A 25,988-nucleotide genomic window follows, 5' to 3' on the forward strand; every position below is an offset into this window, starting at 1 on the left:
TCATATGATACAATACATACAATTTTATCAGTCACAAAGTAAGTTCCACATCAAATACTAAGTATATTGATGTTTGAATAGCCTACTACATAGCGAAGTCAGCATTTTATGAGGTGAGAATGGAATTATACTCTCTGCTTTGGGATTTATAGGTTCAAACGCCAACAGATGGCATAGTCCATGGTAATAAAACTGACCAGTCCAAAGGTTAGAGGACAGGGCTGGTGGCTGTTGACCCCAACCAAAAAGGTCACTTGCGGTCACTAGTGGAAGTAGCTAAACATACGACAACTCAGCAAATGCTTTTGTCTCTGTTTCTTTTTTTTCAGTGCTTTATCCCTTTATCCCAAACCCGTTTCGGCAGCAGCACAATCAGTCGAACATTCTGTAAGGGAGGTACAGAAAAGGTAGCGGTCTGGTCCGTATGGAAAGTATCAAAATGCTTCACTCCCAGCTGAAGACTCGCCGACAGCAGGTGGAGTCTGGAGGCAGCAATGAGGTCATTGGGTCCAACAATTTTCACATGGGTTTGTTTTAGAGTGTTTACTCCGGTTAAAACTCCCTAGCGTCAACGCCCACATACCACGCGGTGAGCTAAACCCTGTGAACTCTAGGTATGATCAAAAAATCGCCCCATTTATGCTCATAAAAACACAATAGAATCACTGACTTAGATGGACGATGGTGGCATCTCCCCAAAACTGAATTTGTCCTATATCTGGGATTGAGCTCTATTGTTTGGGCTTTACTCAATCCTTCAAGAATGTTTTCATCAGTAAACCCCAGAGGTGATTTCACCAGGCCCCTCCCATCGGCAAAGAGCCGCACCATCTAAGAATGTCATCCAGCCGCTCTGCATCCTCAGGATCAGAGAAAAGCGTGCCATTTATAAACAATGACGACGGCAAAGGCAACACAGTCAGGAACATATGCAGTCGCAAAAGTTTCTATGGCAATGAACCAACAGACAGGGTTACACAAGTGTCTGTATGCTGACCACCCATTTGTGACCTAGTTACAAGCCTGACGTGAGAGAAATATCAACATGAGAAGCAAAAGCTAATTCACACATCTGAATGCTGATCCCTACATTCATTTGTGAACGACACTGCCCTCTGCTGTACACAAGAAGTAGCTCACAGGTAGCAAACCAATTTGATTATGCAAAGCAGGAAGTAACATGAAACAATTAGTCACACAAGTTCAGTCTTATATTGGTCTTACATTAATTTTATATACAAATGCTTTAAAATCTGTGTGTAAAGTTCATTCTAATACATTACTTGTTATGAAGCTTTTGCATTATTGAAAACAAACGTATTTAAATGCATGACTCAGATGTTACAACTTCCGTGTATGCATTAGACAAGACATGCAAATTATGCTGAAGTTTCAGTCCTTACAGTAAAAAATAAAATACAACTTTAAGACATGTATGCTTCATCGAGAACTGTCCCATAATCCACATCCTCACTTTGATGCGCAGACATGTCAATGATTCTGTCAGAAGGAACAGAAGACATATAAGGTAAAAGTTAAAAGGATGTCATATGTAAACACTGGCTGCATCCAAAATCACACACTTCCCTACTATATAGTAGGTGAAAAACAGCATGTGACAAAAGAAGTGTGTCCAAATTCACAGAAAAAAGTACCCGGATGACCTACTACTTCCGGTGAGATTCTGAAGTGTGCAAACAATGGGCACTTAATATCCCATGAGGCCATGGGAGAGGATTTATGAATGGCAGAGAAGGAACACAACTAACACTGGTAAGTCACATGATAATGACAACATGGCGAACGTAGTATGTCTGTATTATATTCATACTAAACACACTCATACTATATTGAACGTACTTTTTTAGCTGTTGCGAAGTACTTTCAAAATAAGTAACTGAGAGTATGTGGGGGGGCTCATGTCTGTTTACGCCGTGGATGCCATGAATCATATGATTGTAATCATAGATAGATAGTAAACAAGCTTGCTGATGACTCATTGTCCATCATATCTTTTTTGTTAACCTACCGTCCCATGACATGTCAGTTTCATCCATGCTTTTCTTTTCCTGTCCCCATCTATTGAACCAGAAACAAACACACGAAAATAAACCACAAGATATTTCCAAGAAAAACTGACAGTAGCAACTGGAGTCTAGCAATCAGTATATCAGAGATTTTCATCTTTTTTTTTTGCAACAAGTCCACACCCAATTCGTTTCGCATAAATGCAGGTTTGGAACTGGTAGGTCTACTATTATTTGACTTGAGGTGAAGCCTTCCATCTGGCATTTTCTTTTAATTATTACTCTTATTTTGACTGGAAATGGTCATTAAATCAGAACTAAAATGTAGAATTCTTTTGTCGTAGATTATTTCATCTCAAACCAAATATGTACTGTTACCAACAACAATCTCACCATTTCCTTCAAGCCAGCGGCAACAGGTGTGTCAAACCGCTGTCAGTTTACCTTTGATTGTCAATCTACCCAACAAGGCAGCTGCCAGAATCACTGTCAGAAAAATTACAGCAGACAGTAAGATCTTCTCAATTTCCTGAAAGTGACTTCTCTCCGGGTCACGGCACCAATTTACTGTGAATAAACAATAAAATGCACATCCTTTATTGCTTGTGGTATTGTGTAAACAGTGGCAATACAGTAAAAATAAAATAAAAAGTGGCACAACTAACAAAATTTTTCATATTCATTAGCTGTTTAAAAAAAGTAGTTTTCCAGTAAAAAGCTACATAGCCACCGCACAAATTTTCATTACATTACTTTGTGGTCACAACTTTATAATGCAGTAAATTACTTTTTTAGCTTGTAGTGAAGCAACATGGAACTGTTTTTTTTTTTTTAAACGGAACTTGCATGAGAAATCAAATTTGCATTGATCTTTTTAAATGTAAGAGGTCTCTGTATCATTAAAACATCCTGCAAAATTCATAACATTTTATCAAGTTCCAAAAATGGCTCGTTGAGCTGTAGCACCCCCCCCCCCCCATTGTATTCCCCCACAATGTAGTAATCCACTATTTTGAAACTTTTAGTGCACTGTAGCTACATGTAACATTTTTTTTAGATTAGCTTGCCTGTACTTGAACTACTTGACATTATGATTAGCTGTATCTTGTAGCTCAGCAACAGTTTCAAAGTGGCTTCCCCAACCTCATCACCATTATAGGCTACATGTACTTACAACACTGCAAGTCGCACTGAAGTACAGGGACTGAGAAGTGCACATCTACCCTCTGGACCTTTTGCACAGGAAAACATGAAACAATAAATTATACATGATATAAATCCAACAAGTTTTATCAGCTATGTCACTCTCTTTGTTGTCTTACCTGGATGCAAACACACACTTCACATGCATTTTTAGACAAGTTGAAAACTGTGGGCTTCATTTTGTCCTAGAAAACAAATAAGAACTGGCGTGACATCAAACAAGCTTAAACAAGACAGCCCTTGTGTAAAGAGTTTTCCTTGAAACCCCTTTGTCATGTCGTCAGGTACAAACCAGGTGAAAAGTTTTACTTTGACAAGGGAATTGCCTTCAATGAAAGCCTCAAGGCATGGTTTACTAAGATGAATAGGGGACTACCGAAAAACAAAATGATGAAAAAAACATCTGTATGACATCATGTATTGCTCTGGAAATGTTATAACGAATCCTACATGCTGATAATCCTGCTAATGTCTCCTTACCACAGAAAGGGTTTGGGACTTGTTTCCCTCGATTTGTTTGCACTTAGAAGATGGTTTCATCTCACAGACTGAAACTGAGAAGTTGGCTTTGACCCATGTTGATATCTCTGCCCACTGCTGACCATTTTTAGATGTCATCTTTGCTGTCCAGACTTGTCGGATAAAACATTAAATTAATTTAGCTGTCAAACAGTGTGTAACATAAACAAACTGCTTGTTAAACATGTCCTAGCTAACAGGGGACGTTCTCAGGGTGTTCTGGCAGTAAGTTACAGTATGAGTACACATTCTTCCAGTAACATTAAAAGAATGTTCATGGGACTTTTTTATTTCTAAAACATTTTAATTGGACGTTCATCTAACATTCTTTAAAAGTGATTGTTTTAGAACGTTCAGAGAACATTCAAAAGTAACGTTCCGTTCCCATAATGTTTGCAAAATTATCAAATGCTATATTCACATGTTTGCACGACCAAGAAAACATTCAGGGAACATTCATAAATAACATTTCCATAACTACATGGGAATGAATACCTGAGAAATTCCCTTTAGCAAAAGGGCACTTAATCCATGTCCCCACTTCAGTAGTAAACTATAAAAAATAAAAGAACATCGTTACTGTGAATTCTGACCCAACCTAATAATCAATTTTCAATGAAATCATTATTTGTCAATGACTATTAATTTAAAGTAACAGTTCACCCAAAAATGAAAATTCTGTCTTCGTGTCTAAACAACTCATGTGGTAAATTCCAAGCCGTTTGATAGTTTTGGTTTCAGGAATAGACCATCATTTAAAAGATGTTTTTCATTGAAATTCACAGAAAACTTTCTCTGGCGGTATAGCTATAGCTAGATAGCTATAGATACGATTACCATTATCTTTAAAGCTAATTGTAATATACCGCGAGAACAATATGGATGTAGCGCAAGATAGTCATATGCACAACTTATATGATGTTTTTATGTTTTGTGTAACATGACAGCTCTAGTCCCATCACTTTCATTGTACACAGCAGCAGGGATAGACTGCTACATTTCTCCTTTTGTGTTCCAAGGAAAAATAAACATTTAGGATCATGAGGAAGAAACAAAATTTTCATTTTTGGGTGAAAAAAAAAGCAATAAAAAAAACACTCTACCTTCGTGCAAAGAGTAGGGTGTGGATCCACAGAGGAGAATATCACCTGGGGTAAAAACAGTACAAAATGATGAAAAGGTTCCTGACAATCAGTAGCTATATAACTGCAGATGTAATAAAAAGGATCAGAGAGGACGAGAACATACTTTTTCTCCCTTTGAATGAAAAATATTTCCGAGGTCTCGGCAGCTTTTTCCTCCATCAACCTGGCATAGAGAAACTGACACTTTGACAGGACACAGCGGCTCCCATATCAGCTCCTCCTTATTGAAGTCATAGGTTATCCCGGACCACAGTTCTTCTAAATCTGCATTTTAAACAAAAATATTTTAAACTCCTAAATCAAAATATCTCTTGTCCAGAGTGATTTACAGTTTTTCTTGATTGCTAAAACACTCTTACCGATTCCCAAACCGTTCATTTAGTTCTCAATCTACCTCTCAACAAAAATTCCCTAATTCTGCTCAGGTTTAAACATGTTCTCATTCAGAGGACACAAGTACAGATTATAATGAACTCAAGCATCACAGCGTGAACTCAAATAACACACATTTATCCATGTTTGAACTTTATGTAGCAAAACTGTGGCCTGTTGCATAAAGCAGCTACCTAGGTAAGTTTGAGACAATGCATTGCTATTGATCAGTGTTAGAGTGGACACGTAAGGGACTGCAGAGACCCAACTCTGAGGTGCAGATGCATTTTAAATTTGATTTTCTATTTCAAAAATGTATATGAAATATATATTTTCAAAAACATATTTTACTTTAAAACTGTGAGAAAATCAAAGCCATAAATATAAACAAGTTGTGTTCAAAATTTGAGCCTGATATCTATAAAAATTTGCTTTAAAGGGATAGTTCACTTTGAAATAATTTTTTGATATGTTTTAGCTTACCTCAAGGGCATCGAAGATGTAGGGTGTCTTTGTTTCCACAGTATTTTCAGTCATATAATGCAGGTCTATGGGGTCCACCCCAAAGAGCATGCACAGAGAAGTCCAAATTAAACATGATTTAATGACTCGTAAATGTAAGTACACATTGATGGCCAAAGACACGAAACGAGCCGTTTGTGTGAGAAAACGAACAGTATTTATATAGTTTTTACCTCTTGTAACACAGCCATGTCCAAGTGATTTGAGGGCGCGGGCGCTTCCTTCTGTGTGACGTGTACGCAGACTGGTGCATAGATATATATACGCTAGATGTCGCATTAAAGACATTCGTTCCAATGAACTGCCGTAGCCAAGGCGAAATCTAGTGTATACATCTATGCACCAGTCTGCGCACACGTCACACACCAGGAAGCGCGTGCGCCCTCAGATCACTTGGACATGGCTGTGTTACAAGAGGTAAAAACTATATAAATACTGTTCGTTTTCTCACACAAACCGCTCGTTTCTTGTCTTAGGCCATCAATGTGTACTTACATTTACGAGTCATTAAATCATGTTTAATTTGGACTTCTCTGTGCATGCTCTTTGAGGTGGACCCCATAGACCTGCATGATATGACTGTCAGACAACAACGGTTTGACCTAAAAATATCAAGATTGAAAATACTGTGGAAACAAAGACACCCTACATCTTGGATGCCCTTGAGGTAAGCTAAAACATATCAAAAATTAATTTCAAAGTGAACTATCCCTTTAAGTAAGATTTTGTTTGGCCGCAGTGCCAAAAGTTTTCACTAGATGAAATTCGTCTCCCATTCGTCTTTTTTGACCGTGAAGAGCACAAGTGAGACTATTTTTTTCTGGACCATTAACCTGTTCGAATCATTTGTTTTTGTGTTCACATTGCAAGAGCCATTCCATACCATTCCGAAAAAAAAAAGAAAAAAAAATCTGTCTGTTTGTCTATCTGTCTATCTCACTATCTGTCTGTCTGTCCATGTGTCTGATTTATATGTCATATATAGATATATATATATAAAATTTGTCGTTCTAAAATGTAGGTTACCTCACAAGACATTTTTTTGTGTAAATTGAAAAATTGAAAACATTTAAAAGTGAAATGACTTTTGTTTTGAATATTGTACATTTTACTCACTGTTTTTGAATGGACACACTTGAACTCTCCGTGCATCTACTCTGGCAGGCCAACCCTGAAAAAGAAGACAGTGGAAATCATCAGTTCATTCTCTAACAGTCAGTTTGCACATTCAGAACATCATTTTCTATCAAATAAAGCTTTCATACCTCAATGCACAAACAGGGTAATGCTTTTGAATACTGAAGCATTATGGTTTTCTGCAGATGTTGTGATTTTATCTAAAACATAATGCAAAACAAAAGGGTAAAATGTCATTGGCAAAGTCTTTGTGGAACTTTGAAAGGAAAGTGTGCTCGCTCTTCTTACCGTTCTGTGTGGCCCTTCCCCTGCACAGATAACACTGCGTTTATGACAGAGCCTGAGATTGTAATCTGTGTCCTCAGGAGCATTAGTCACTTTCACTGTTAATGTATTCCTGTCTTTATCTACGGTGTATGCCAGCTTCCCAGCTACAACAAAACGACAAAACAGTTAAGGCTTTACATACTGACATATCTGTCTGTCTGTCTGTCTGTCTGACTATCTGTCTGTCTGTCTATCTGTCTGTCTCTGTCTGTCTGTCTGTCTGTCTGACTATCTGACTGATTTATCTGTCATCTATCTATCTATCTATCTATCTATCTATCTATCTATCTATCTATCTATCTATCTATCTATCTGACTATATGTCTGACTAACTGTCTGTCTGTCTGTCTATCTATCTGTCTGATTTATCTGTCATCTACTGTACCTATATATCTGTCTGTCTGTCTGTCTGTCTGTCTGTCTGTCTGTCTCTCTGATTTATCTGTCATCTACTGTACCTATATGTCTGTCTGTGTCCTCAGGAGCATTAGTCACTTTCACTGTTAATGTATTCCTGTCTTTATCTACGGTGTATGCCAGCTTCCCAGCTACAACAAAACGACAAAACAGTTAAGGCTTTACATACTGACATATCTGTCTGTCTGTCTGTCTGTCTGTCTGTCTGTCTGTCTGTCTGACTATCTGTCTGTCTGTCTGATTTATCTGTCATCTATCTATCTATCTATCTATCTATCTATCTATCTATCTATCTATCTATCTATCTATCTATCTATCTATCTATCTATCTACCTGTCTATCTATCTGTCTGTCTGTCTGACTAACTGTCTGTCTGTCTGTCTATCTATCTGTCTGATTTATCTGTCATCTACTGTACCTATATGTCTGTCTGTCTGTCTGTCTGTCTGTCTGTCTGTCTCTCTGATTTATCTGTCATCTACTGTACCTATATGTCTGTCTGTCTGTCTGTCTGTCTCTCTATTATTGCATTGACATCATAATAATGAAACTTACTGATGCACTCTGCAATTGAGTCTCTGATTCCTTCATGACTGCATTCTGGCATTAAAAAGAAAAGGTATTATTATTCATCTCATGACTCATGTTTCTGGGTATAAGAATATAGACTGCTGAAAAACAGAATAAGGAGGAAGTTCAACTGGGTAGAAACACAAAAGAACACAATACTGATACCGGGAACAATGTATTGTTGTGACTGCATGGCCGTACAGTAGTTGGGAATCGTTTTGAGAGTCACAAACATATGCTGTCCAGGTCTGACAGGAACACACTTAAACTGCACATCAACCTAGAAGTAGAAACAGATTACAATATCTGACAATCATACACGGCAGGAGATTACAATGACAGATTTATGTCCTTGATAAATGCTTAGTGGGTTTGCTAGATGTATAACTGTAGCTTAATATGTTCATACCTGTTTTCCTGTGGCGTTTCCTCTGCCAACTCTGCCAAAAGTATAAATCTGACAATGTCCAATCATCCCTGCAGAATCAGCGCACGCTAAAACTCCACGGATATCACCTGGAAAACAGGTCAAAACTTTATAAGAACCTATTTATTTATTTATGGATGGAGCAAAGTGGTGACATTTTGCAGTTTTTCCTTTAATTAACATTTGAGGCTAAATCAACAAGGTAGTAACTATTCAGGCACTATATGGTTGGTTAATGTTAGACCTTTCCGATTATAAAGTATTTAATTAATAACTTATTTTTGTGAAAGAAGTGTTTTTTTTAAAGATAGTTGTACTAAGAAGCAGTACTGTGTCAATGAGTTACTCAAGTCTTTGTTTGTTTTTTTACTCAAGTCTTTGTGAGTCTTTGTTTTTAATACAGCATGACTCAGTAGGCCTGAGTAATTAAACAGCAATCTTGAACTTTTTCAGCTGACAAAAGAATGCAGTTCATTGAACTTACTGAACATAGTAGGCTAAGTTACCATAATGCTAAATGTCAGCTACACTAAACCAGTAAAACAATTATGAAACACTAAACGATTTGTGAAACATACAAATACGAAAATATAAAAATAAGAGGTATATCTTAAAGAAATATTAAACCATTGTTTTAGCCAACAAATATAGCAATTAATAAAGTGTATATTTATTCCATTTGAAAAGTGTACCACATCAAACGCATTTTATTCATATAATACTAATGTGAGCTTAATCATACACACCGGTAACATTCACTGATGTTGCAATTCTGAGCTTGAGTGAACATTTCCTCTCCTCACACGCCAACGCGGTAGACAACATCACATTACTGAACACACCGCGGATAGAAGGCTGATCTCTGCAGTGAAATTCTGACAGTGGAGCTAGAAGTTATAGAATATGTTAGTGCCACAGACAAATGGATGGATGGATGGACGGACGGATGGATGGAGGGAGGAAGGGTGGACAGACGGATGATAGATAGATAGATAGATAGATAGATAGATAGATAGATAGATAGATAGATAGATAGATAGATAGATAGATAGATAGATAGATAGATAGATAGATAGAAATACTAAATTCTGAAAAAACAGAGATTCTAATTATTGGACAAAAAACTTCCACATGTAATAACCTAGAATACTGTCTAACACTTGATGGCTGCTCTGTTAAGTCTTTGTCGTCGGTTAGGAACCTGGGTGCGCTCTTTGATACCAATCTTTCATTTGAAAGTCACGTGTCTAGTGTCTGTAAAACCGCATTTTTCCATCTTAAAAATATATCTAAATTACGCCATATACGCCATGACAAATGCGGAACAATTAGTTAATGCGTTCATGACCTCAAGGCTAGATTATTGTAATGCTCTACTGGGTGGTTGCCCTGCACGCTTAACAAACAAACTACAGCTGGTCCAAAACGCAGCAGCTCGAGTTCTTACCAGAACCAGGAAGTATGACCATATTAGCCCCATTCTGTCAACACTGCATTGGCTCCCTATTAAACATTGTATACATTTTTCAATACTGCTGATTACTTACAAAGCACTAAATGGTTTAGCTCCGCAGTACTTGAGCGAGCTCTTAACGCATTATAGTCCTTCACGTCTACTGCGATCTCAAAATTCCGGCCAGTTGATAATACCTAGAATATCAAAATCGACTCGTGGTGGTAGATCTTTTTTCTATTTAGCACCAAAACTTTGGAACAGTCTTCCTACCATTGTCCGGGAAGCAGACACACTCTGTCAGTTCAAAGCTAGCATTTACATAATGCATTATAGACTTCTATAACTCAATGTTAGGCTGCATAGATTAGGTCAACCGGAACTGGGAACACTTCCCTTAAATCCTGATGTACTCGTTACATCATAAGAAGAATGGCATCTACGCTAATTTTAGTGTCTTTGTTTATCCCGGGGTTTTCCCGCAGCCTGCCGGATCCAGGCCGTATCCAGATCTGACGAAGGACCTTCGCCTGGACCCGATGACAACGCAGTCCTGAAGTGCCAACTAGCCTCTCCCTATGGAGGATCCCTTTATCTCTCTACAGATAAAGCGTTGTGGGAAAATTCGGTTCGCGTATCTACCCCGAAGTGATAAAATTAAATTAAATTCTGTATCAAAATTTATAGGCAAGACAAGTAGTTTGTTAAGGCTTGGTTTGTAGGGAATTACAAACCTGCGCACATATATTCAAACGCACATAACTATAGAATTAATTCTTAATGCGCATGTGATTAAGAATTGAAGAAAGAATTGAAAAGAACGGCATCAGTGTTTCTCACAGGTTTGCGTTTAAAGTCTGTGTAGAGAGAACGGTGTCGTCTTAGCGGCCCCTAATTTAATAACTAATGATCATTTCGACAGAAGTGAATCAATCAAAACTAACTTTAGATGGAAAATAACATTATTCAAGAACCGCTATAAAGCCAAAACAATGTTACCTTAAATGATACGTTTATCTCCGTAAAGCAGGTTTGAAACAATCTACATTGTTAAAAGCGCTATATAAATGAAGATGACTTGACTTGACTTGACTTGACAGACAGACAGACAGACAGACAGACAGACAGATAGACAGATAGATAGATAGATAGATAGATAGATAGATAGATAGATAGATAGATAGATAGATAGATAGATAGATAGATAGATAGATAGATAGATAGATAGATAGATACTCACAGTAAGGTCTGGGTTTACAGTGTAGACCCTGTTTGAAGAGATCGAAATGATTTAACTTTTTTTTCAAATACTAAACTGAGTAATAATAATGTAAACCACTTTCCCATTCATAGGTCCAAAACTGCTTTAACATTTAACAGGAAATGTGAAAGTACTAAGGATAGTAAAAGAAGGGATTTCCCACTCCTGACACCTCAGGAAGTTCCTGGTTAGACAGCAAATATACCATTGCTATCAGGCAAATGAGTCTACCGTCATATCCAGTTACAGTAATCAACAGAATACACAAATATGAACTTTGCCTGTCCGATGACCTGGATCAGTGAGAGTGGGATGCTTTGGTCTTACAGAAGCAAACATTCGCAAAGTCTTAAATCATAGATGAGATCATATTTTTATGACTCATAATTAAAAGCCACTTAACCTGCCACTACTCTTATCTGACATAAAACAGCAATAGCTCATATAAATAAGAACTGGCATACTTAAATGGAATATTAATATATGCAATTGATCCTGAAATAGCATTGTCTGTCTTAGTTAAATGTGTTTCACATGGAAAATACATAATTCCAGCATATTGATGTTATGATGATATTGATGAACTTTTAAAAAATCAAGTTATACTACAGCAATACTCTATTCAAGTTATTTCAAGGTAATATAAAGTAAAACAAAATTACAAAATTAATAGTTTACAAAACAAACTAATAAACAAAACATTGTAAATTACGTTATTCCATTTATATATGTAACTGACAAACCTCAGAACAACTCCAAGCACAGTTCTGGTTCCTCTCGATTGTGTTCATATGGACCTCGTGGCTCTGGAGGATGAGGAGCAGAAGAGGAAGAAGCTGAAGATAGTTCATGTTTGGTCAGTGTTGGCGCGCAGACGCTCCTCTATAAACTTGCTATGTTGCTGTGAATGACTTGTAGTTAAAGTGTGCTTTGAATATCAAAAGGCATTCACTTACGGAGGGAAATTCCTCCCGCCCACTATAAACCTAATAACTAAAAAAAAAGGTAGTGCACCTTCAAAAGCTCATCCATACCACTGTAACATATCTCTCTCTCTCTCTCTCTCTCTCTCTCTCTCTCTCTCTCTCTCTCTCTCTCTCTCTCTCTCTCTCTCTCTCTCTCTCTCTCTCTCTCTCTCTCTCTGACACTTTCGGTCATAATGGAAATTTAGGGGGAAAAAAGATAAGCAATGATCTATTAAATCGCTGTCTTTAACATGTATTATTAATTTCGCTCAGTTACAATTTTAGACAGGCGCTTGTAATATTATTATTATTATTTTTTTTTTTTTTTTTTTTTTTTTTACTGATATATGGACCTATGTGTCGGAAATAAAGTAACGTTCTGTAAACTGTATGTAGCCTACAACTGGACAGTTCTGTGGAAACTATATCCGCCGCTAGATGGAGACAAATAGCAAAAGCAGACACCCACAAAAATACCAGTTACTACAAAATCAGTCCAAATATGCAGCAGGTTTGGATTACAGCACTATCTGTACAGGTGTGAAACATTTTTGTAATAATAGTAATAATTATAACATATAATATATGTTTAATGTATTATTATTATTAATATTTTTATTATTATTGACTTATTTCTTGAATTATTTTATATGATAGATAGTGCAAGTGGATGGTCAAATGGGTTACTGTTGGTTCCTACTCTAACTATTTCTGGTCGACCATCCTAAAAAATAATAACAATTATTATTATAATATAGATTATTATTATCAATATTAATACTTACTAAGATATTATATATGTTTAATGTCTTATTCATTTATTGTTATGTAAATTGTTTCTAGTCGACCATCCTAAAAAATAATAAACCATAATGATAATTTTAATATAGATTTTTCTATTTATTATTAACCTATTATTATTATCATCATTGTTATTATTATTGACACTTACTAATATATCATATATATGTATTATTATTATTATTATTATCATTAACACTTAGCCTACTACGATATTATAATATATGTTTAATGTAGGCTATTATTTACTGAATTATTTTATATGATAGATAGTGCAAGTGGATGATCAAACGGGTTACTGTTGGTTAATAAATAATAATGATAATTATAATATATTATTATTATTATTAATTCAGGATGGCCGACCAGGAAAAACAATTCATGTGAGTATGAAAACAAAACCATCAGCCTCCATGTATATAGGAAACTGATCATCCCCGTGGCCCCTCTCACATTATTTGTTTGGCGGGCGTTGTTTGCTGGTCTCTCCCCTGTCTTCAGTGCTCCTCTCCTCCCCACCCCCTCTTTGTTGTTTCTCTCCTCCAGCCTCCGCTGTGCGCGCGCGCACACACACACACACACACACACTCCCTGGGATCAGCTGCGCGCTCGCAGTATCCGTGCGCGTCCCTTCCCCCCGCGGCCTGGCTGCTGATGAGATGAGTGGAAGATGTCGGTGTCGGGGCTCAAGGCCGAATTAAAGTTCCTGGAGTCAATCTTTGATCCAAACCATGAGCGATTCAGAATAATCGACTGGAAGCCCGATGAACTGAGCTGCCAGTTTAATGTGACAGGAGAAAAGCTGCTGATTATTCACTGCAACATCACGGTAAGATTCATCAGCCTTGTGTAGCTTACATGCGAACAAGACAAGGCCGAGTGAAATAACATCACCACAACCCCCCTTTGACTCGATTAAAGCCATCACAACGCGAATAAAAGCATTTAGATCTATCAGAATCTATTGTATATCCTCAAACGAATGTCAAAATCGCAGATAAACAAGTACACACTCCTAGCCCGAGCTACATTTAGCCTGCTAGTTGATTAGCTAACAAAGTTAACTGCGTTGGCTCTCGCTTTAACTGTGTTAGCTAAACAAACTCGCCAGCTATTATTCAGGCTTATGTGATCATATCAAACACGAAATAGTTAAATAAAACGGATAGTTGTTTTATTCCGCGTCGGTGTGGATTTTCCAATTAAGTTAGTAAGCAGGTAATTCGCGTGTGTGCTAATTTTAGCAAAATGATACATTAGCTAGCTAAACGACGTTTTGGACAAAATGTTTTTTTGTCGTTGTCGTCTTTCTAGACCGACTTTGAGGTGCTATTTTTGAATGTACATGTTGTAATGAAACCACATCTTTTGTGTGAACAGTTAGTTATAATGTTGGCTATCTAATTGAGCAATTAATTAGCTGTTTTGTCGAAGTTCTTCATTTAGCGTGGCCTGTTAAGAAATGCGTAGATTTAAAACGATCCAACTCTATATCCAGGTAAATCTATCGTAATTTTGTTGCAATATAATTGTTATTGTAATTCCTCATTGCTATCATGATTACTAATGGTGTGTGCTAGCGATATTAGCGCATTTCCAAACTTAATAATTTGAGGGATAATCTGCGTATGTTAAGTGAATATTAAGTCTACTAATTTATCAAGAGGTGTTGTCATAACGTTCACTATCTATGAAAACGCGCTGCAACGCCACTGCAGTGCAACTGGCTGCCGGTTTGGTGTTATTGAGGTCAGTTAGTTCGCCGAGTTTATATTTTGATGTGTGTGGTGCTGTAAGGTCAGTGTGTGTGGTCCTGACAAGCAGAAGCAAATCACGTCGCCATCATTTTGACCCTTTAATGATGGGAGGAGATATCTAAGTAGTGGATGGGAACATAATGTTCACATGATTTCACATGGATCACAGAAACAGGAACATCAGCTCTGACTCACACTCCACTGCACAGGTCTGCTGTGGTCTCTTTTTGGGTGTTCATTTAGACGGGTTTGATTCATTGGTTTGGCAGCTGTTGGTGTGGCGTCTTCTGCAAGTGGCTGAATGGATCCGATCAGACTTCAGTAACCTTGTGAAAGGACAAAGGGTTTGGATGCAATTAGGAAGATGCTGATGTTGTAACTCTTGATATTTTCGTAGGAGTCTTACCCTTCAACGCCACCAATATGGTTCGTTGATTCCGATGACCCAAGTCTGACCGAAGTCCTTGAAAGGCTAGAGGATGTCAGAAGAGGCAATACTTTGGTAAGGAGGTGTTTCCGCTATCTGATATTTCAATGAGATGTGATCATCAAAATGCAACACAAAATAAGTATTTTAATGTACATTACTGTTCAAAAGTTGGTGGTCAGTAGTTTTTTTCTTTTTTCTTTTAAAGAAATGATTAAGTAAAGATGCTTTTAATTGATCAGTAATGTGACAGTAAGACTTCTACATGGGCTATATCTGAATCCTGAAAGACAAATGTATCACGTTTCCACAAAAATATTAAAATCCCCACTTAGTTTTTTGGCTTTCATTATGAATATATTAGCCTTAATGTTATTTGCAAGCTAGTGTGCTCCGAAACAATGATAAAATTCGCATTTTTTGTATATAATTGTTCAAAACTTAGTCTCTCACTTCCGCCAATATGGATCAATAATTTTGATGACATAACTCTGCATTTCATCAGATTTTCTGTCCAATCAAATGCTGTCTAGAATCTGAAGAGTCCCGCCCCCTGCACCATAAATAGACGCAGAGGCTGTGGCTGAAATTGGTCACTTTTTCACACAATCACTATTTGCTGTATGGTGAATTGCGCATAATGCACTATATAGTGGATAGGAAATGATTCAGACAGTGCAAATATGCTTTCCATTGGGGCGAATGAAGTCTGGTTTTGCGTTAGTTGCACACGAACCGCTGCAGCGCTAACACGGTCGTCTCCGATCCAGAGTCACGATAGCACAGAGCAGATCATATACGCAAGTCGCCGCAGACCAGAAAACGTATATCAGACCCATTTGAATTCTGCACAGAATGCTATATTTTAAAGCTATACGGTGGAGAAGCAGTTAGACTCGGCATTAGAAACAGCATTGACGAGTAGAAGAGATAACACCAATGTCATGTACCAACATAAATTACACACTTTTCAAACTACACATCCTCAGCATGATTATGTTCACGATTTTGCTTTAGTAATAGTTTTATATTAAATATAAAAGGGAAATCTATTAGACAGCAGTCAGAAACTGTCAAATGCAGCTTTACCAAGCTCAATGGCTCTGGCTGAGCTGTGATATATAAACAAAACGCTATTGGCTATTTTAAAAAGGGGAGGAGCTGTTCGATTTGTCCCGGCCCTGTCTTCCGTTTTCAGTGGAAATTACGGCAACAACGAATAACGCTGTGCATTTCAAGACACTTCTGTGGGCCTTTAAGTAGCACAGCTGTTTTCAACATTTATAATAAGAAAGGTTTCACCAAATCAGCATATTAGAATGATTTCTGAAGGATCATGTGACACTAAAGACTGGAGTAATGATCCTGAAAATTCAGCTTTGAATCACAGGAATAAATACAATTTTAAATATGAAAAATAAAAATAAAATCGATAAAACGATAACGATTATTATCGCAATATAAATTTTTTCATTAAAACGATATCAAGAGTTCGATTAATGTTTTTGCGCCAAAAGCGGAACGAAACTTATTTGAACCGCGCGCCACACAGACCATTTATCTGCTCGGCTCAAAGTCCAAACGGCAGCGCAGCGCGAGCTCACTAGAGCAGATGCGTTTACTCTGATCCTCCGGTTCCTATCATTTACCACGGATTTACTGTAACGTTAGCCTTGTAATATTAACTGCACCATGAAATGTTGGATATACATATTGAATTGTATTATATTATTAATGTAGACAATGTATTAAAGGACTAATGGAATATAATTACAGTATTTAATGTATTTAGGCTACTGTTTTTCATACAAATACCATAGAAACCATAAAGTTAAATTTTGCCATGATAGTGAGGTGCTGTAGGCTATGCCCGGTTTTATCTGTGGTTATCGTGATCTAAATGCATGATACTGGATGACCAATGGTTAATTTGAATAAATCTCAGACAGTCAGAATATTACATATATTCTACGGCCTACGCCTTTGTTGTTGTAAGAGGTTAGCGACCCCTAGCGGCAAAAAAAAAACGACATAGTATCTATAAGTCATAACCAACTATGTTTTTATGGAATCTTACCAAGACACAATTTTGTGTGAATTTGTCCACTCAAGCGCAAGATGTGAAAGGGAACTTAATTTAGTATTCGCACACTGTCTGTAACACCGCTTCCTAGGTCTGCGCTCTGGGTGTATGCACACACAAAACTTCTCAAACTTCCATATTAAAGCTTCCATATTTCAATTGGCAAGGCTTAAAAACAAGTGTAAATTATTAAAGAAGAAATGTTTGGGTTACACTTTACAATAAGGTTCATTAGTTAACCTTAGTTCACATGAACTAAGAATGAACAATACTACTTATATTAATTTCAACGTTTACATATGTTATTAAAATCAAAGGTTGTATTTGTTAACATTAATGTACTGTGACCTAACATGAACAAACAATGAACAGCTGTATTTTTAACAACTAATATGAATAAATACTGTAACAAATGTATTGCTCATTGGTAGTTTAAGTTAATACACTAATGTAAATAATGAACCTTATTGTAATGTGTTGCCAACTTTTGTAACAATGCAGCAATGCTTGATGCAGTTCCGTCAACTGTCCCGAGCGTTGGCCACGCTGGCACTATTGGACAGTCCTTATTGTCGAGCCCTGCTTTATAATGCATTGACCCAAATATGATTGTGCTATAATCGTGCAGCCCTAATCCATAATGAACCTAAATCCACGTATTGGTCGGTCAGGATGAGACACTTTATCTATTTTTTTTTTCTATGTGACCCAATGCTTTATAGTAGATTAGCTGTTTTATATTAGTTAGTTTTTCTCTAATAAAGTTCCTCACCATTTGTTTCCACTTTTTCTTATGCAGCTCCTACAGCAGCTGAAAAGGCTGATCTGTGATTTATGCCGACTCTATAACCTGCCCCAGCATCCTGATGTGGAGATGCTGGATCAGCCTCTTCCTGCTGGGCCCATCAGTCAGGACAAGAAGGTAGCCCAAAATCAGACCTAGATAGCCTTACACTCCTTCCTTTCCCCCCGTTTTTAAGGTGTGTTTGAGCTGACGTAAACCTTTTCCTGTTCTTGTTGTTCCCAGCATGGAACAACTGATGAAGTGACATCAGAAGAGGAGGAGGAAGAGGAAATGGCAGAGGTATTAAGCTTTGGGGGATGTGAAAGGCTTCTTTATGATTCCAGTTATGATGAAAAGACTAGTTGATACCTAACACGTTCTTTTGTTTGTTGCTGTGGCAGCAGGATATTGAAGATCTAGACCACTATGACATGAAAGAGGAACCGGTCGATGGGAAAAAGTCGGAGGACGATGGCATCGAGAAGGAGAATCTGGCCATTCTGGAGAAAATCCGAAAGAACCAGAGGCAGGACCACTTGAACGTAAGTGTCCATTCGGTAAGGTACCCTTTTTATTTAACTTTGGGGTTGGGTGGAGCACTTGAAAAAAAAAAAAAGAAGCTTTTTTATTAATGCAAAATAGCACTGACAACCAGGGTCCAACGCTAAGGTTTTTTTTTCTTCTGGCCCAGTTGGGACAGTGGTTGAAATTTTTACTTGCCCTGCCAAAAGTTTTACTGGCACCCACACAAAAAAGGAATAATTAAATCAAATAAAAAAAGGGCTAGTTATTGTTTTAGTTGTTTTTGATCGATGTAACCTTAATAGATAAGGTTATGACACTAAAAACTACTATCCTAACTCATATCAATTTTGAATGTTGTTAAAGACAGTAATAAAATAAGAACAAATAATCAAATTACGAGCAATATCACAAATAAATACAACAAAACAAACATATACAAATGAAATAAACAGTTCTTTTCAGGTTTTTCATGTAGGTTTTAATTAGATTTTCAGGTACAGAAATAGTAATCCATCTTCACTGTATAAATATAGATGAACCCTTATTACAGTAATTCAGTCTGTCTTTCAATTTTCTGTCTTTTGTATGATTAATATTTAATAACAGACAGCAGCAGGAATATTAGTATAATATATTAGTATAATATTCTCGTTCACGGGAATCTGTGAAGTTTAGCCGAGATTCACTCCTGACAGCAAAGTGGAAATATTTGTGCGATTTTCTAACATTTACAGATGAAGATTATACCTGTGAAATGTAAGTTATGCACTGATGAAAGCACTACATCTCAAACACATTATACAGCGCAAGTATCTCTGTCAGCACGTCTGTCAGAGCACCTGACGGAGCAAGCCGCTTTTAAACTATAAGTGTTGTATCTTACCAGTTATTTTAAAGCCCTTAATATAAAATGGCTCGTATCCAACTACTGTATATCGATATAAACAGTATTGTCTCATTCGCAAGTGACTGTTCTGTCAATTCAGAAAGAAACTTTGAGCCAGAGCCCTGCTACTCTATCCTCTCCTTGTAATGTGTAATATAATGCAATAAAGCAAACTATTTGGTTTATTTACAAGTTGGGTCAGCTTTTTCTATTAATAAATACTGTCATTTATCCACTGAAGAATAATTTGAAAGATTGCGCCTTGTAGTGCTGTATATGTTCCCTAAATGCTGTTTTGTTGGTCTTTTAGGGTGCAGTGTCCGGTTCAGTTCAGGCCTCTGACCGCCTCATGAAGGAACTCAGGGAGATCTATAGATCACAGAGTTATAAGACAGGTAATTTCAGTTTGAACCTTTCCATGTGTCTGTTCCAAACCTTCATACTGCCTACGTAGGCTGTTGCCTTCTAAGGGAACATCTTGCCTGTAATTTAGAACAGTTCCCTTGCCCAGTTTTTTGTTGTTGTTGTTTTGTCCGCCATCACAACGCATTCCTGAGATTGCCTTCTCTGCAAAGTATGTGATCTGATCTTGGAATTTGGCCACATTTTAAGTAGCTTCACTTTCAGAGCTGCCACTTTTACGTCAGGAGTGCACCTTAAAATGGTTTTGGAAAATTAGTTTTATCTTGTTCTAGTGAAAGGACAGGATCTATTCATTTACTCTTCCATTCTGTCGTTTCCAGGTATCTATTCAGTGGAGTTAGTCAATGATAGCCTGTATGAGTGGCATGTCAAGTTAAGGACGTAAGTACGGTTGCACAACATATGAAATAACAAGTGGGCTGATGATGGTTTAATCATGAAAATCATTCTTCCGCGTTTTAAGGGTTGACCCAGACAGTCCGTTACACAGCGACTTGCAGGTTTTGAAGGAAAAAGAAGGCATGGACTACATTCTGCTCAATTTCTCTTATAAAGTTAGTGCTGTTTTGTTTTTGTACCAAAAAAAAAAACATATTGAAGATAATTTGATTAAAAGGCAAGATTACGCAACTGAAGTTTTGTTTTCTTTCTTTCTGATGGCAGGATAACTTTCCTTTTGATCCTCCCTTTGTACGGGTTGTGTCTCCTGTCCTGTCTGGAGGGTGAGCGGCTGTCTATTGCCAGTATTCATATTTACATTTAAAGACTTTTGTCTATAAATGTATACATTTATATAGAACACTTATGCATGTTAGAATGCACAGTCGTAAATTTTTTTTATTATAAATGCATGTTTTTCATGAAGCTTTTAATTTCTTGAAAATTGATTAAAAATATAAAATATCTCTTTATACAAATAATGTTAATTTTCAGAAGCACAGTTTGTTAGAAATAAATAGTTATTTTTTTCTCATCCAGCTATGTTCTTGGAGGAGGAGCCTTGTGTATGGAGCTACTTACAAAACAGGTTTGAATTCACTTTAAGGTTTAACTATTGAAATAAATCTGAAATAAAATCAATCTAATCTGTGGCGTTGATCATAGGGCTGGAGCAGTGCCTACTCAATAGAGTCAGTCATCATGCAAATCAATGCCACCTTAGTCAAAGGGAAAGCCAGAGTGCAATTTGGAGCAAATAAGGTTCGTCTGGCCGCCTCATGATCAGAGACCAAAAATATTTGCTTGCAGGAATGTTGACCCCTTTTGTTTTTGTGCAGAATCAATACAATCTTGCCAGAGCACAGCAGTCATACAAATCATTGGTTCAGATTCATGAAAAGAATGGTAGGTGGAGAAACTACAAAATGAGGGGCATAATTGATGCGCTTTGAACTGCTCTCAGATGTGTTTTCTGATGTTTTTCCTCTAGGCTGGTACACACCTCCTAAAGAAGATGGCTAGTAGAAGAATCGATCCACTTGCACACTGCAGACATGGGATGTCTGGTCAAACCTTTGCTTTATTTTACTAATGTTTTTCACCTCTTCAGCTTGAGACGTCGTGTAAGTTGAAACCATCAAGGGGACACGTTCACCCTCTCTCTCGCTGTCTGGAATGCTCGGAAAATTTGCATCGTCCTTTATCTCCTGCAAGGCTGGACTCTTTGACCATATCCCATGACATCTGGATTTCTGTCTGTTTCTCATGCTCTCTCTCTCTCACTCTCTCTCATTTATTCTTTCTATACTGATGGGACTTTAAGAGCCTTGGTACTAATAAGGCATCTAACATGGCGTTTCAAAATGGTCTGATCAGAGAAAGACGTGTTTTTCTTTTCTTTCTCTAGTTTTTGTTGCTTCCTCCTCACTTTTACTGGAGCATGGCTCTGTTCAGGATTATTACATAGATGGAGATGCTCGATGAAGATGCTGGATCTGATCCTCTGTCTGCTTTTAAAGGACGTTCTTATGGCCATGGACTTTAAATGATGGTTTACTGAACTTAAAACAGTATATGGATGCAACTAGAGACAATGTGAAGACAATGTGCCACTGCTCTTGTATCTATAGAGACCCCCCCTCCCCCATGCATTTTGAGTTAACATGTACTGGTACATTAAATGCTGATGTTGAAGAATCATTATTTGCCACAGTTATATGCGCAAGCTTCTTAAGCAACCCCTAATATTAATGATAACGTCGAGGACGAGAAGAAGGGGCGTTTATACGACTCTAGCTCCAGATCTCGTTTGGAGGAACTCCACTCAGTTTCCTTGCGCTCGCTTTTAGCATGTGGCTGATCTGAACAATAATGGACAAATGCAAGCTTTGGCTTTTAAAAGGCGAAGCGGATCTTGCCGTGGCTCCATAGTTGAACAGAGCTCCACTTGTATACTTGTAAATGGATTTGAGGCGTCTTAAATGTGGTGTTTATGTGAAGTGGGGGAATTATCAGAGTTGTTTTCACATGAGGACTTTTGGACTCAAAATGGGGGAAAAAGGTTGATGTTTCTCAAAATAACTGGGGTAATATCTTAAAAATTGTATTTATATAAGTGATATGAACATAACTCTTTTTTTTTTTTTTGTCTGTTCACACCCTTAATTGTTATTTCCTGTTTTGAAAGATGTTCATAATTTCTGCTCCATTAAAACAGCTGTTACAGATTGAGACATTTGAGGTTTACATTACTAATGGACCTCTCATGACCAGCAGTACTTAAACCTTTTTCGATACACTGTTTTATTCCGTGAGCATCGATGGATTCAAGAGCGCAAATAATACTTTTCTCATAGCACAACACTAAAAGAGCACTGTTTCTTTCCATGCCCGATGGACAATTCAACAAAACTCAAGGCATTGTTTATTTTACCTCTCGGATTTCGACATCCAGTATAAAGTCTTAACGGCGAAAGAGAACTGGTCAAAATACACCATACCTCCCTATTTTTTCGTCTTTGCTTTGGACTGTATTATAAAACTGGCTGTCGAAGGCTCGCGCATGTGAAGGCGTCTTGCAGTTTCCATTAAAAACTCAGGAAAATCCATTTTGTTAGAAAATGCTTTTTCGGTCCGTTTGCTCTACCTATCCACTTCAAGGACTTTCTTCAGTTCCTGAAAGCAAAGAAAGGGATTGTTTTAACAGCTTCCTGTGGCCTCTATTTAATATTTTATGATGGGGCTTGGTTTCATCGTAAGAAGTGTTAAAGGCCATTTGTGATTGGACGACTCTCGCTATAAAAATGCATCAGATTTCCATTATGTTTACTGAATTTAAGTGCTCAATCAAATGTAACTTATGTTTTTGTTGTTTCTCACCCCTCTGACTTAAACTTTTTCCAGTTGTAAATATTTTGGGGGCGTTTAGTATTTGCACAGAATGTTGTGATTGTGCCTCTTGGATCAGTCCTGAGTTTGAACTTCCATAACGCAAGCTCTTGGATGCGTATTATCTTTAACATGGATGCAAATGTAATCTTTTACTCCAATCACATGTAAATGTAATTCAAGAGAGCCATTACAGCAGGAATGTCTTGAGTAACTCAAGTGTCTGCTTTGCGAGTAATTGCTGCTGTCTTGTTTCAGAGATGAACTCGGTCTTGGGTTTTCATCGGTGAGATTTGAAAAGGCAGACCTTTCCGACTGATGTTCCTTTTAGGGGGTCATTCTTCTCAGAAGTACATCGGCGTTCTCCGAGTTGTTGACTTGGGCTTGTCCGCATTGACCAAGATTTCTGTGACTGATTAGTCTTTCTTGTTTCCTTGTTCGAACAGTAATGACTTGTTTGTTTTTTGTTTTTTCACACCGAACGTGAACCTCACATTAACTAATAACAAAGCTCGTCTCTGGTGCCATTTCACGGAATGGTTCTTAAAGCTCACACTGTTGGCATGCTTTCTGGGGTGGTTTTTTTTTTTAGTTTTTTTTTTCCATTATAAGAGAATTTTGACCATGTACAGTATATTTGTAAACTTGCATCAAGTTTATGAATAAAGAATTTTACGAGGAGCCTTGTTGGGGAATCTGTGAGTGATCTGGTTGATGCATTCGAGAACTTAAAATTTTCATTAAAGGCACAATATGTACAATTAAAATATATTTCAGAAGTGTTTTAAATTTTGTTGGTGTGTGCTGGCATTATCCCAAATGTTTCCAAAAATGCTTAAATCCAGAGAAATTAGCCATCTTAAACAGTGCAATATCCCGAGTCATTGTCTCATCTGTTAATGACGTCATATTTCGCGTTCCCCTCGATTTCCATGAGAAACATAAAAATCGCTGTATGTTTTATTAGACATGTGAGCAACTGTTTGGATGCATTTATCAGCCGAAAACTAATCATTGTTTTATAGCTCAACGTGGTCTTATTTGAATCTCGTTTTCTTGATTTACTGCGAGTGACACATTTGTACCCAAAAAGTAGATCAGACAACACTATTTTGTCAAGTGGCTAACATGCAATGTAAAAAAGATTGCTGTTATTTATTTATCACAACTTAAAATGTTCAGGCTTGACTTAAAATATTAAGTTTAGTTAAGTTGGATATTTAAGTTCTCAACTAATTTTAAGTGGCACAATTTGAAAGCTTTATTTTTGAACAGTAATAGCTTTTTCTCCACAACACAATGTTTTAACATGAATTAAATTCCATTTAGCAACACAAGCTTTTATTAATATGCAATTCTAATATCGATCTGGCATACTGCAGTGTGCAACAAGTGTCTCGTACTAGTCACTGTGCGAACACTAAAGCTTCCAATACAAACAAATGTATTTTTAGTATGATTGTTTTAACCAAGTAAGACAGCGCTGCATTACCCCATCATTTTAATTACCGGTAGTCAAATAAAGTGACCTATGAGTACCAATTCAGCACTTCAGTAGTAATTCACAGAAATTCGGCTGTTTCAACTTGTACCACCTGACCACATCAGATTTAAGGTGTGCTCAATCGATCAAAGTATGGCGAAAGTGACTCAAAAGCATACAGAGCTTTATTTATGTGAATGCCGAATTTGGATAAGAGATCTCTAGTGGAGAAACTTGCATACTGTGCCTTTAAGAAAACATCAGGGACCCCAGAATATAAATACTAACATTCTGCCTGTAAAAATGATTTATTTTCTGTTGTCTCATTTTATGATGCTGTTGAATGTACACTTAACTACAGTAGTCAACATTTGAAGTGGATCAAAATATTTCATAGAAGTTATACATGAATTTTGACAATACCCGTTCTTGTCTTAGGACAACTTTGATGAACTTTTTTGATGTTGACTACTGTATTTTAACTCTATAGGTTGCTGGTTAAATGTTAACATGAATGACTTTGTAGTTTACCACAAAAGATTTCATCACACTGGTCAGGGGCTGTTGCAACATGTTATGAATTGATCAGTCTTTTAAAAATATTTCATGAACAGTCAACAGTGTCTGGCTTAAAAGTTTCTTGACTCGTCAGCGGATGGGTATATTTTGGTTATAAGGATTTAATACATTTTACAGTTACTGCAAGACAGACATTTGCTTTAAACACATTATCAGCTACAAAAATGAATCATGCATTAATAATGAGAATTCAGTGATTCTAAAAGTTATACATCTGTGGTTTTTGATGCATGCACATATTTGAGAATTGCCTATGACCACTGAAAAATGTAACGCTCTTGATGACTAAATCTCATCCAGTCTTTCAATGTAAGTCTATAAATACTGTTGCTTGGCATGTTTTCTAAATCACAAGATGCCAGGTATTTTTGTAGTAATCTGTGAGCTATGAAATTGCAATGGCAAGTTTAAACTGTGACTAAAAACTAGGGAAGTTGTAAGCGCCTTGTTAAAATGGAAGATTATATGAATCGAATAATAATTCTACCTTGCCACATGGGGTAGCTGTTTCCATTTTTGTACACTTATAATTTCTCAATTAATAATGAGACCAAAACGTTTGCTTTCT

General features: G+C 37.1%; 3 protein-coding genes across 8 annotated transcripts in view; 2 read left to right on the forward strand and 1 right to left on the reverse strand.

Moving 5' to 3' along the window:
- Positions 1-25,988, forward strand: part of etfbkmt (electron transfer flavoprotein subunit beta lysine methyltransferase) — a 325,550-nt gene that overhangs the window by 122,252 nt on the left and 177,310 nt on the right. The window lies entirely within an intron of this gene.
- On the reverse strand, positions 655-14,235 carry il17rel (interleukin 17 receptor E-like). 3 transcript variants are annotated; one of them, XM_079603571.1, is made up of 19 exons: positions 13,600-14,235; positions 12,124-12,186; positions 11,360-11,387; positions 9,413-9,553; positions 8,649-8,755; positions 8,405-8,519; positions 8,225-8,269; positions 7,214-7,356; positions 7,054-7,125; positions 6,905-6,959; positions 4,998-5,158; positions 4,853-4,897; positions 4,245-4,302; positions 3,711-3,862; positions 3,350-3,415; positions 3,202-3,259; positions 2,472-2,594; positions 2,030-2,079; positions 655-1,500 (listed from the first exon to the last, which is right to left on the reverse strand). In XM_079603571.1, the coding sequence occupies exons 2-19, from the start codon at positions 12,169-12,171 to the stop codon at positions 1,492-1,494; spliced, it is 1,476 nt and encodes a 491-aa protein (XP_079459697.1). In that variant the 5' UTR covers positions 12,172-12,186; positions 13,600-14,235; the 3' UTR covers positions 655-1,491. The 3 variants fall into 3 exon arrangements, with proteins under 3 accessions (XP_079459697.1, XP_079459696.1, XP_079459698.1); XM_079603572.1 differs by having other exon boundaries at positions 1,195-1,500; positions 12,124-12,216; positions 13,600-13,672; XM_079603570.1 differs by lacking the exon at positions 13,600-14,235 and having other exon boundaries at positions 1,193-1,500; positions 12,124-12,523.
- Positions 13,817-24,236, forward strand: ube2q2 (ubiquitin-conjugating enzyme E2Q family member 2; the record flags this gene model as incomplete). Of its 4 annotated transcripts, none has more annotated exons than XM_079603573.1 (13): positions 13,817-13,975; positions 15,301-15,405; positions 18,213-18,335; positions 18,441-18,497; positions 18,599-18,754; positions 19,919-20,003; positions 20,352-20,412; positions 20,495-20,585; positions 20,695-20,753; positions 21,010-21,058; positions 21,136-21,231; positions 21,309-21,375; positions 21,461-24,236. In XM_079603573.1, 13 exons carry the CDS (start codon positions 13,817-13,819, stop codon positions 21,490-21,492), a joined length of 1,140 nt encoding a protein of 379 aa, XP_079459699.1. In that variant the 3' UTR covers positions 21,493-24,236. The 4 variants fall into 4 exon arrangements, with proteins under 4 accessions (XP_079459699.1, XP_079459701.1, XP_079459700.1 ...); XM_079603575.1 differs by having other exon boundaries at positions 18,599-18,739; XM_079603574.1 differs by having other exon boundaries at positions 18,602-18,754.

The sequence above is a fragment of the Phoxinus phoxinus genome, assembly GCF_949152265.1.
Source record: "Phoxinus phoxinus genome assembly, chromosome: 25".
NCBI classification, from domain to species: domain Eukaryota; kingdom Metazoa; phylum Chordata; class Actinopteri; order Cypriniformes; family Leuciscidae; genus Phoxinus; species Phoxinus phoxinus.